Raw genomic sequence first — 11,634 nt, 5'->3', positions numbered from 1 at the left:
GATTTGGACAACTTTCAGTGGGTCTTAACTGTTAGTCGATGATTTAAATAACTTTACCAAATGGTCAGTTCATTTACTCAAGTGTTTATTGGAATGTCTCTAGATCAATGGTGACTGCAACTTCTTGCACCAAAAAAAAGTTTGACGCCCCTGGGCCTTAAACAAATTTTCACGGACTTGTCGCTTTAAAATTCAAATAAAGTTTTTCCTACGATGAATCCTCAACAGAAGAGCTGACCACTCAGTCATTTTGTGCTACCAAATCATCTCATGCAGAAAAAAAAAAAAGCATCAAATGGTTTCATTTCTTCACCTTGTGATAACAAATGTACAAAAGCCTTTTCAGCTCAGCAGTCTCAATCCTAATCCAAATTAAATTCAAGACGTAACGTTGTTACTTCAACGAGTCCACATGACGTCGCACCAAAATAAAAACAAAGAACTTCAAGCTTGAGGTATTGACACAAGAAACAAATACAACTTTTACACTTTAGACACTAAATACTGCTTATTTTTCGTCCAATGATAACTAATTCCTGTTCATTCCCATCTTGTTGCGCCCTGTCCAGTGTCACGTCCAACATGGCAGTCTCGTCTTGCTTTGTCCAACCCCAAACACGATGTCGTCCAGTCCGACTGTGTCCGCAGGACTCAGGTAGTCTGTCAGTCTGTCTGTCTGCGGGTAAGCTCGGGTTAGGCGAGTCATGGAGATGTTGTCGGGCGTTCCAAGTGGGTCCCCGTCAGTCAGTCCGTCCATCAGTCAGTCACCCTCCCAGACGCAGTTGCACTCTCTGAGCGGATTTCGCCGGCGCATGGCCGTCACCACGGTGATGCGATTGGCCGACAGCCGCACCAGCTGATCGATGAGCTCCTGGACGCAGGGGCTGGGCCACGGGTGGCCGTTCAGGTAGTCGCGCAGGATGAAGGAGCGCTCCACCAGCAGCTCCAAACGTTCCAGGTGGCGAAGGCGCTGCAGGCTCAGCAGGTCCTTCTCGGGCTCGCGGCGGAAGAACCTGCCCGGAGGAGGAGGGGTCGGAAAACCCGCATACATCTGCGTCAACACCAAAAAGTCCAGCCGCTGTGCTCAGGCAAAAACAAGCTACAATATCGAGGACCAAAACTGCCAAAATTCGAAATAAATCACAAGTGAAAATAAAAACTGATATAAAAACATATAATTCGAAAATTATACACAAAAAAAATACATATAAATGGTAATAAAAAGAACAAAAAAATATATTTACAGAAATAAATACATTTGTATTTAATTTTTTATATACATTTTATTTTCGACTTTTAGTCATTTATTTATGTATTTATTCATGTATTTATTTTGAATTTTGTAAGTTTTAGTCTGTAATGCCAAGTCAAAATGTTATTCAAATGAGGGGGCGGTCCTAAGCGTGTCTTGGATTGGACTCAAGCTGCTCACTCGACCAATGACAGGCAGTTTGCAACGGCTGAGTCCAACCCAAGACACACTTAGGACCGCCCCCTCATTTGAATATCATTTCAACTTGGCAGTACGACTTAAACTGCCAAAATTCAAAATAAATAAATGACGAAATAAATACATAAATGACTAAATAAATACATCAATGACTAAAAATGAAAAAAAAAAAAAAAGGACATAAAAAATATAATTACAAATTAAATAAATGATTTTACTAGGGCTGCACAATATAACGAAAAAATATCGATATCGCGATATTGGCCCTTGCAATATGCATATCGCAAAAGGCACGCAATAAGTTTTATATGGAATTTTATGCTTTTTATATGAATTTGACCAGTCAGATGCTAACTAAAATGTGCATCGCCATTCAATAGTTGAAAATTATCAAGACATAATTACAATTAATTAACTAAGATTACATGAAGGTTGCTTATTTTGACCCATGAAAAATGTTTTTCTTTCGTTAGGTAATAAAAATGTAATTTCTTTAGGTACATGTTAAATATCGCAATAATATCGATATCGCTATGTTCAGCAAGTATATCGCATGTTTTTCCAATATCGTGCAGCCCTAGTTTTTACATATTATATATATATATATATATATATATATATCTCTCGCTGGCTTCCAAACCCGGAAAAGTATTTGGCGTCAAAGTTAAGCGCCAGTGGCTGACATCGGATGCTAGCTGCTTTCAAGTGTGCCCTGGAAAATTGACAACAAAAAAATGCGCTCTGGAACCGAAACTGGGCACCGTTTGACTTCACATGAATCGGCGTTCAGTAGTAGACACCCACATCAGTCCAAACTAAAAAAACGTAGCGTCTTTGGTACCCGTCCTACTCAGTCCTGTCTCAACTTATCTTGTCCTGTCTTGTGTTACTTGTCCTGCATTGCCTAGAGATAGTCTGTCCTATCATGCCTCGTCTTTTCCAGTTCTGTCCTGTGCCTATTTTCTTGCCCTGTCCTCTCCTGTCTTTGAGTATCCTCCCATTTCCTTCTTTGTCTTGTCCTGCCTTCCCTTGTCCTGCCCAGTATCGTCTCCACTGATCCTGTCCTCGTATTATCTTGTCACGTCTTAAGCCTGTCTTGCCATTTTCCTTTACTTGTTTTGTCCTGCGTTGTCTCAAATTGTCCTGTTCCCTGCCGCCGTCCTTTGTCCTGTCCCACAGTCTGCACTCGTGCCGGGCGTCATCGCGAGGCCGACCCACTCACCGTATGCGCAGCGTCCGCAGTTGAGGGAAGAGCATGGGGATGCGTCGGCACAGGCTTCCGCTGGAGCGGTTCTGCTCGATGTCCAGGTGCTCGAGGGCTAGAACTTTGGGCGCGATGGAGTCCAAGTCCTTCAGCGTGATGGCCACGCGCAGCGTGAGCCGCGTGACGCTGGCCGGGATGGTGGTAGTGTACAGCGACAGCGAGTTCCCGCCTGACGACAGGACGCCGAGTCAATTCGCCGTCAACATTTCAGTCGGCATGGAAATTCACCCAATAACGGCCAGAGATGACAAACTAGTCAAATTCACTTACACAACTATTTGGCTCAATTCACAGATTCTCAACCTTTTGTCAACAACATCATTGTGGGATGTATACTAATCTATATCTATACATATACAGTGGTACCTCTACTTACGAAATTAATTGGTTCTGTAAGGAAGATCTTAAGTAGAAAATTTTGTAAGTAGAGACGCATTTTCCATGTAAATGCCCTTATCCGTTCCAAGCCTCCCAAAATTCAGACAAATGTTTTCCATCCATCCATCCATTTTCTTGACCGCTTATTCCTCACAGGGGTCGCGGGGGCTGCTGGCGCCTATCTCAGCTGGCTCTGGGCAGTAGGCGGGGGACACCCTGGACTGGTTGCCAACCAATCGCAGGGCACACAGAGACGAACAACCATCCACACTCACACGCACACCTAGGGACAATTCGGAGCACCCAATTAACCTGCCATGCATGTCTTTGGAATGTGGGAGGAGACCGGAGTACCCGGAGAAGACCCACGCGGGCACGGGGAGAACATGCAAACTCCACCCAGGAAGGTCCGAGCCTGGACTCGAACCAGAGACCTCAGAACTGGGAAGCGGACGTGCTAACCACTCGACTACCGTGCCGCCCCACATAAATGTTTTATAAAACATAAAAAATTAATCAAAGCATGTAACAAATACATGTTACAATAGGATTTTTGCACAATAAATGAGAGTTGTGCATAATGTAAAAAACAAAGAATAAAGAATAAAAATGATGGTCATTTACCTTTTTAACTGCTGTCCTAATCGGGTTTTTTTTTTTGCTCTCTTTGGTTCATGTTCTCTCTCAGAAGTGTTTTTGCCTGGTGTTTTATAAATAACTGATCCATGGTTGTCTGCTTTTTTTTTTTTTTTTTAAATCCCTCGAAAATGTCTGAGGCAAACATCATCTTAGTGAGCGATCGCCTGACTGGTGAACACTTTTTCTGGGTGATTCTTTTCAACAAATTCCGAAACTTCATGGAAACTTCAGGTATGGCGAGGCATCTTTTTCTAAAAAAAAGGTCCGTCTCGTCACAATTAAAAACTTACTGTGCCTTCATCAATCACCAATTGTTTGAATTTTTGCACAAATTCGTCGGCAGTTATTTAATACATTCCCGAAAAACTATCGGAACACCTCATGGCCAGAGAGATGAATGACGAGGACGCTGCATAGACACCGATCTATTATCTAGGCTTATAGATACCTATGGTAAAGGTTCTTCTTGCCAATGGGATGCCAGAAAGATGCTAGGTAATAGCCATAGCTTAAAGTATGTTGCATTCAATACTGTATTTTTACCTTTCATATATTGAAATGTCTTTCGTAACAAGAGGCACTATTTTCCCGTTGAGGCGTTTCGTAACTCAAAAATTTCGTATGAAGAGACGTTCGTAAGTAGAGGTACCACTGTCTCGCTCTTTATCTATCTCCACATCCATCCATCCATCCATCCATCAAATATTTTAGTATTTTTGCAGATGTCCATGTATGACTGAATATCTGATCGGAGCACGCACGCATGCACGCAACAGTCGACTCACCGACGATGCTGAGGGTCTCCAGGTGCTTGAGGGGCGCCAGCCATGACGCCAGGCGGCAGTCCAGCCCATCGCGGATGTAGCGGTAATGCACGGTGAGCGAGCGCAGGGACGTCAAACTACGCAGCGCGTTGTAGGGCAGAATGGTCTCGGGGTAGTCCACCAGCTCCAGACTGGTCAGGGCCGGACCCACATACTGCGAGCCTGAACCACACCGACACATTGACACATTGACACCTTGAAATCGACAATATTTAGCCGATCCGTCCATCACGCCACTCATTCAAACAGACAAAACATCCGAGTGTCTGGGACCCCTTTGAAAATGTTGCATTCAACAACGCACGCCACAAGCAACACTTCCTCCAATCTGCAACCAGTATTTCACCAGATTTGAATTAGGTGCTGAAAATCTTCCTGGCGGGTCAATTTCATCGCACCAAACCGGATATGACGTAGCACAGCCCGTCATGTCAAATAGAATAATACGGGATATGGCAAAACGTACAGTTTCGTGTGCCCTGTGTGGTGGTGACACAAATGGTATTTATGATGAGGTCCTTCGTTGGCATGACCCAGACGGTCCCAAGTTGAAACATCATTATTGCCCCGTCAGAGTTCAAGTTGGATCTCATGCTGGGTTTCCATGGAAACCTCAATGAAATGAAAATGCTCCATGTGAACTGGGCCAATTCCAGTGGAATTTCGTTGGGCTTCATCCCAACAAGCGGACGTTTCAGTCCTTTTCAGTTTTGGAAAACTTTTTTTTTTTTTTTTTTATACTTACGTTCAATTGTTTGTTGTGTTTGATTACTTGTCGATGAATCAATTTAATTTGACAGCTGTAGCTCATTACGCTTTGCTTCTAGACAAGAAAATAAAGTTGCTTCTTCACGCAATCAGAATTTAAAACTGATGGTATTATATATATATATATATATATATATATATATATATATATATATATATATATATATATATATATATACACACACACATATATATAGGAAAAAAAATATTGTTCATTTGCTATATTGTCTTTTTTTATTGTTTAATAAAAGCCTTGCTTTACATCCATGGAATTAAGCAGCTCCAAAAACAAAAGAAAAAAAAAAAAAGGCTCCACAAATATGGGAAAGAAGACAAACGTTTGTTTGCCGTCCTACCAAACAGCGTAGCTCAATTGTTCAAGCTTTTTCAAAGGGGAATCCATCAAGAGCATGCGGTGGACGTGCTGCTTACAAAACTTGTCATCTTCAAGTGAAGGCTTGCTCCAAGTCAGTTGAGCTCTTTTCATTTCAAATATCATTACATTTTTACTTGTTTGCACTATTTTGTACTAGAGGGTGCTGACTTTTAATCAGGAGTTCAGATTTGCACAGTAAATGTTATCCAAAGTTAATTTATTATTTAATTGTTTTTCTTTTATTATCCATTTAGCTTCTATAAAGGACTATATAAACCAGCGAGCAAATTATTTATTTAAAAAAATAAAATAAATGTTGAGAGATTATGTCCTCAGTGTCAGTTGATGTGTAATGTTGCGCTTGTGCCCCTGTGAGGCGCTCTAACACTTTTCTTTTATCTTCTTTTTACTTTGAGTCTGGGTACTTTGTTGTGCTCCGTAATAAATACGCCATACTTGGCTAAAGAAACTTCATCTTTCCGTCATCCATTCATCCGAATGCATCGTTAAGCTGCCAAAACTTAACAAAAAAAACCAAACACTTAATTCTTCGTGATGTATACCATTACTGTGAAGGAATGCAGTTTATACCGTGATATGAAATTTGGGTCATATTGCCCAGCCCTGCTTCAAACATCAAAGCGTATGTAGGGATGGAAGAATGTTCATTTTTTTTGTGATTGTATTGTATTGGTGTTAATGTTTTATGTTATCTTAGTTTTTAGTGTTTCTGTAAAGAGCTTTGTGCCAGCTCAGGCTGTTTGAAAGCGCTATATAAATAAAGTTGAGTTGAGAGTTGAGAGCCCTAATTCGATTATCAAAAAATGAAAGCAAATTAAGTGCAGATGTTTTGTTTTTTTTGTCTACTGATATCTAGACTTGGGCCAACTAGTTTGAAGCAAACACGGTGAAGCTGTATTTAGTTGTTGTGCTGCACACAAATGGAAGAGGCTGCCGACAAAAGTGAAGTCAGCCCATGATTCTGTCCTCTTTCATCATAAAGAAACTTCATCTTTCCGTCATCCATTCATCCGAATGCATCGTTAAGCTGCCAAAAATTAACAAAAAACAAACAAACAAACACTTAATTCTTCGTGATGTATACCATTACTGTGAAGGAATGCAGTTTATACCGTGATATGAAATTTGGGTCATATTGCCCAGCCCTGCTTCAAACATCAAAGCATATGTAGGGATGGAAGAATGTTGATTTGTTGTGATTGTATTGTATTGGTGTTAATGTTTTATGTTGTGTTTGTTTTTTTGTGTTTCTGTAAAGCGCTTTGTGAGAGTTCAGGTTGTTTGAAAGCGCTAGATAAATAAACTTGAGTTGAGTGTAAATGCTTTTAAATCTAGGTTGAAAACTTTGTTTCCTTCTTACGCATTTGATGGAGGACTTGTATACAGTTTTAATTTATTAGGTTTTCTCCCCTTATTAATTATTATTTTTAAGTATTATTTTAAACTTCCTTACCCTAAATGTTGGAGCGAGAAGGTAGGAAGTGGGAAGTGGGCTTTTGTCGACCTACCCGGGCGCCTGGGGTCCGTCGGGCTGAGGTAGTCGTCGGGCAGGGGCTCCTGGGGCTCGCCACGCATGCCCCAAGACAGGTTCGTAAGCTTGGCCAGGCCGCTCAGCATGCGGTGGAAGTCTTCGCGGGGCACCGGGCGCACACGGTCCAGGCCACAGCCCTCGCCCTGCTGGTGGAAGAGCAGAGAGCGCAGGTTGACCAAACCCGCCAGGGCCCGCACGAAGTCGGCGGCCGAGCGCAAGCGCACGTTGCACACGCTGAGGTGCGTGAGCCGGGCGCTGAGGTGCGCGCCCAGGACCGGCCCCAGCATGGGCTCGGCCCAGGCGGCGTCGCGCACGGCCAGCTCGCGCACGTCCGAGAACTGCAGCAGGTGGTCCAGGTACTTCTGCTTGTAGACGCGGCCGCCGTTGACGAAGGCCACGGCGCTGAGCGACGGCAGGAACTTGACCAGGCGCCGCCACTCCTTGCGGCGCAGGTGGCGCACGGCCACGCGCGTCTGCTTGCGCCGGCGCAGCGTGTCCCAGAAGCCGAAGGTGTAGCGGCGCAGGTCGGACAGCACCACCGTCTGGCCGCGCCACAGGTACGGGTGGTCGGCAAGCAGGCGCAGGGCCCGGCACGAGCAGCGCACCGACTGCATGTCGGCGGGGCCCAAGAAGCTCAGCACCGACACCCACAGCTCCGGGGGCAGCGGCGGCAGCTCCGACATGGCGGCGGGCGAGGGGCGCCGGCTTAAAAAGGCTCGCGACGGGAGGCCTCGGTCGTCGTTGTCTAGCGCCGCTTAAACGTCATCGCTGTCAGGATCCTTCTCGGGTCAGTGTTGCTTGGCGGTGGCGGTGAACGCAACGCTCGCTTTTTCGCTCTCGTCCATTGTCCCCCGCAAGCCGGAGGATGACTCGCGTCACTTCCGGTGACGCGGCAGCTGCCGGCCAAATCAATGCTGCTTCGACCGCGTCAGCGCCACCAGCACACAGGAGGAGGTATGGCGTTAGATTTATGTCACAATTCCGTGCGTAACAAAATGTGTTTCGTACGTACAAAATGTGTTTCGTACGTACCAAAAATGTGTTTCGTACGTACAAAATGTGTTTCGTGCGTACAAAACAGTCCTCGCGCACGCTTGCTACGTCTCTCCTCAACACGTACGAAACTGATTTACGCTTGCGATGCAAGGGTCGAGGCGTAATATTTGTGCCACAATTCCTTACCAATCAGGAGTCGGACAGGAGAGCAAATCCTGATTGGCTGTTTAATATCCAATCAGGCAGAACTTTGACAACGTGTCGTCACGCCGCGTTGCATCGTGGGCGCTTCTTCGAATTTTTATTTTATTTTTTATTTTATTTTTTTTAACAAGCACTCGGTCCTTTCCTGTTTGAATTTTTGTCTGTATTTCTGCTGACTTTTATTTACTTAATAGAAGTTTTGTTATGTTACGGGATGAATCAGCTCCTAACTGCTTTCCTGCTTAGCGGAAGAAGGAGGGAAAACAAGTTTTAGCGCTCATGGTGATGTTGGATGACGGCATAATATAGAAGAAAAAAAAAAAGAGGCTAACCTGCTACTTACGTTTTCATTATGGTAAGTTACAAAATACTGTACTGTATTTAAGTCAGTAAATCCTATAGTTTTGTCCTCTTTTGATCGTGCTACTATCATTACAATCTTAAACAATGCATGCCATGAGTGGCGTTGTATAAGAAGTAGAAAAGAAAATGTTAGACCATCCATTTTTCTTTAGTAATTAGTGCCTGGTACCACTAAAGGTATATCGTGAATAATAGAAAACATTGAATACCTAAGAGCACTGTTTGGCAGTCCAATGCCATAGTTATTGACGTAAGAATTGAATTCATTTTGGTTACAAGACAACCATACACCATGACTAGCAGCTGTTGAAATAAACATGTTTGCCCAAAATAATTGTTTTACTAATGTGAGAAACATGGTTGATCTTGTCATTTTTCCATAACAACAGATAGACAATTAAAAATCTGAGCGCTAACCTTGGGTTTTGTTTTTATTACCAGGCAACAAAGATGACAAAGGACCCAGAATGCACCTGATGACACCACAACAGAAGTGTCAAAAACACCACGAGAAGCAGAAGATGAAGAAGTGGAGTGGAAAAAATATTGATACGCGATATTGGCCCATGCAATATGCATATAACAGACATGCAATAAGTTTCATATGGAATTTTTTGCTTTTATCTGAATTTGACCAGTCAGCCACTTGCTAAAATGTGCACCACCATCCACTAGTTGAACATTATTGAAGTCATTACAATTAAATAACTCTGAATACATTTTACTGCATGAGAAATATAATTTGTTCATTAGATAATAAAATCATCATCAGTCATTTCTTTAGATCCATATTAAATATTGCAATATCTATTGCTATATTCAGCAAAATCGCGTATTGCATGATTTTCCAATTTTGTGCAGCCCTAATTCCTGACGTTTTTGAGCCAGCTGATGAGACCAATTTGACTTAGTCATTAAAATGTCTGTAGGAAGAGTCAGAACGTGAAGCTTGAGCTTAACAGCAGAGAAATCAAGAGCTCCTGAAGAATGACAACATTAACATTGGACTATCATAATTTGAAGTTCGAATAGTTGTAATTGTCACGCCGCCACCAGAGAGGCGGGTCATGCTCTTATTTTTCACAGTCAGGTTCCTGTTTTATTTTGAAAATACTAACTCTCATCTCACCCCAGGTCACTTACCCTTCCTGCAGCTCACTGATTACCGGTCCACGCCCATGATTACCACCACCTGTTCCCAATCAACCCGGACATAAAAGCCACCTGAATCATTCCCTCAGTGCCGAAGTGTCACATCTCAGTGCATGGAAGCGTCCTCACAGTCCTTGATCCACAGTCCATGTCTTGCCTTGCCTTGCCTTGCCTTGCCTTGCCTTGCCTTGCCTTGCCTTGCCTTGCCTTGCCTTGCCTTGCCTTGCCTTGCCTTGCCTTGTCTTGCGCCCTTAGTTTGCCCCTTGTTTTCCTCCCTAGCGGAGCGCCTTTAGTTGTCCCTGTTTTTGAGTGCCCTTGTTTTATCTCCAGTTTGGAGCTCTTTTTGTTCTGCCTTTTTTCCCTCTTTGAGAGGTGTTTTTTGGTTCGATTCATTAAAGCTGCAGCCTTGTTGGCCAACTGTCACTCTGCGTCTGAGTCCTACCTCCTCGCTTCGTGTCAGTAATGGCCTGTTTTGCAGCATACCAAATCAAACATTTTTTTAAAAAAAATTCTCCTGTAAGTTGTCGACACTTTTACTGAACTTATTTAAATGTGTCTTGCAAACAGTATCATTGACAATTAGAAAAATAAAAAGTGTCACACACACTGTATTCGGAACAACCTGTAAACAATAACCAAAATACTATTGCAGGTACAGTGCCAATGCAGTACATGACACATTTATGGTTTCAAGATTAAAGTGCGGAAGTGCACACACTGCACATTTGCCCATCATTGACCAAGAAGACCTCAGAGTACTGTACTCACGATGATGTATTGAGAATGCAAGACCCAAGAGGTTCCACAGATGAAAATATATTACACATTGTATTTGTAATTGACACTTAATGATGCATTATCGATCAACAAATAGCAAACTGTACATTTTGTTTTTAAATCAAATGAATCGTCCTCAGTTACAGTGCATCTTTGCACTTTTTATTTCAAGTTTTACACACAGTAGGCATGGTAGACTGCTATTGTGGAGCCATCCATCGCCGTCCCATCCATCTCAGCTGTACTCTCTATCCTTAGACATCTTATTGATGACTGTGACCCGGATATAGAAACGATGCGCAATCTGGATTGGTTTACCTGGTAAATTGGAAACAAACAAAAGCTCAAGGTTATTAATTGTAAAACGTGAAACAATCATATCCATCCATCTTCATGTAGTTATGGGAAAACAATGTGACCATCCATGTTTCTACAGTTTCTTGTTCATGTTAAATGTCTAGTACAACTAAGGGTAACCACTTCATAACCTCTGCAGCTATAATGTGATGCTCTTTTGAGGGAGAACAGTCAGAAGACCTTTGCAATAATCAAGTCTACTGGAAATAAAAGCATGAGTCAGGTTCTTCTGGTATGGAGCATGCAACCCTTCGGTCGAAGTCTTTTAGGTGTTAAAGGCTGCTTTAGTGATTTGTTTGAGATGGCATTTATGTGCACAAGTATACAGGTAATGACAACAGAATTAACTCGTGAATTGAATTCAAGAGCTGATATCTCGTAATTGTCCACGATTTTCTAATCAATATCACTAACGTACTTACAAATCAGTAACTATGGCATTGTGTTAACAGTGCTTTTGGACATTCCATGTTTTTTTCTGTCTGTTAGTTACACGATATACATTTGGTGGCACTAGGCACTAAAAATGCATAA

At 42.7% G+C, this 11,634-nt stretch overlaps 1 protein-coding gene and 1 long non-coding RNA gene across 4 annotated transcripts; one reads left to right on the top strand and one right to left on the bottom strand.

Annotated features, from left to right (window-relative positions):
• Positions 1 to 68: 68 nt before the first annotated feature.
• LOC144031824 (uncharacterized) lies at positions 69 to 8,392 on the bottom strand. 3 transcript variants are annotated; one of them, XM_077539285.1, is made up of 5 exons: positions 8,284 to 8,392; positions 7,229 to 8,165; positions 4,517 to 4,717; positions 2,673 to 2,883; positions 69 to 1,013 (listed from the first exon to the last, which is right to left on the bottom strand). In XM_077539285.1, exons 2-5 carry the CDS (start codon positions 7,932 to 7,934, stop codon positions 761 to 763), a joined length of 1,371 nt encoding a protein of 456 aa, XP_077395411.1. In that variant the 5' UTR covers positions 7,935 to 8,165; positions 8,284 to 8,392; the 3' UTR covers positions 69 to 760. The 3 variants fall into 3 exon arrangements, with proteins under 3 accessions (XP_077395411.1, XP_077395412.1, XP_077395413.1); XM_077539286.1 differs by having other exon boundaries at positions 7,229 to 7,397; positions 7,476 to 8,384; XM_077539287.1 differs by having other exon boundaries at positions 7,229 to 7,394; positions 7,476 to 8,384.
• On the top strand, positions 7,981 to 10,389 carry LOC144031827 (uncharacterized). Its single transcript, XR_013287612.1, has 2 exons — positions 7,981 to 8,806; positions 9,256 to 10,389. It is a non-coding gene; the product is annotated as an uncharacterized LOC144031827 (long non-coding RNA).
• The last annotated feature ends 1,245 nt before the right edge of the window (positions 10,390 to 11,634 follow it).

The sequence above is a fragment of the Festucalex cinctus genome, chromosome 12 (genome assembly GCF_051991245.1).
Source record: "Festucalex cinctus isolate MCC-2025b chromosome 12, RoL_Fcin_1.0, whole genome shotgun sequence".
Lineage (NCBI taxonomy): Eukaryota > Metazoa > Chordata > Actinopteri > Syngnathiformes > Syngnathidae > Festucalex > Festucalex cinctus.
The sequence above is the reverse complement of the archived record's forward strand: the minus strand, read 5'-3'. Positions and strand labels throughout refer to the sequence as shown.

What these genes read in the sequence shown, in the direction of transcription:
- LOC144031824 (XM_077539285.1), bottom strand. Translation starts at nt 7,934, where the DNA reads ATGTCGGAGCTGCCGCCGCTGCCCCCGGAGCTGTGGGTGTCGGTGCTG. An exon ending in GGAGACCCTCAGCATCGTCG is followed by an intron (nt 2,884 to 4,516) that starts GTGAGTCGACTG and finishes TCCTGTCGTCAG; the next exon opens with GCGGGAACTCGCTGTCGCTG. An exon ending in CTGCGGACGCTGCGCATACG is followed by an intron (nt 1,014 to 2,672) that starts GTGAGTGGGTCG and finishes TCCTCCGGGCAG; the next exon opens with GTTCTTCCGCCGCGAGCCCG.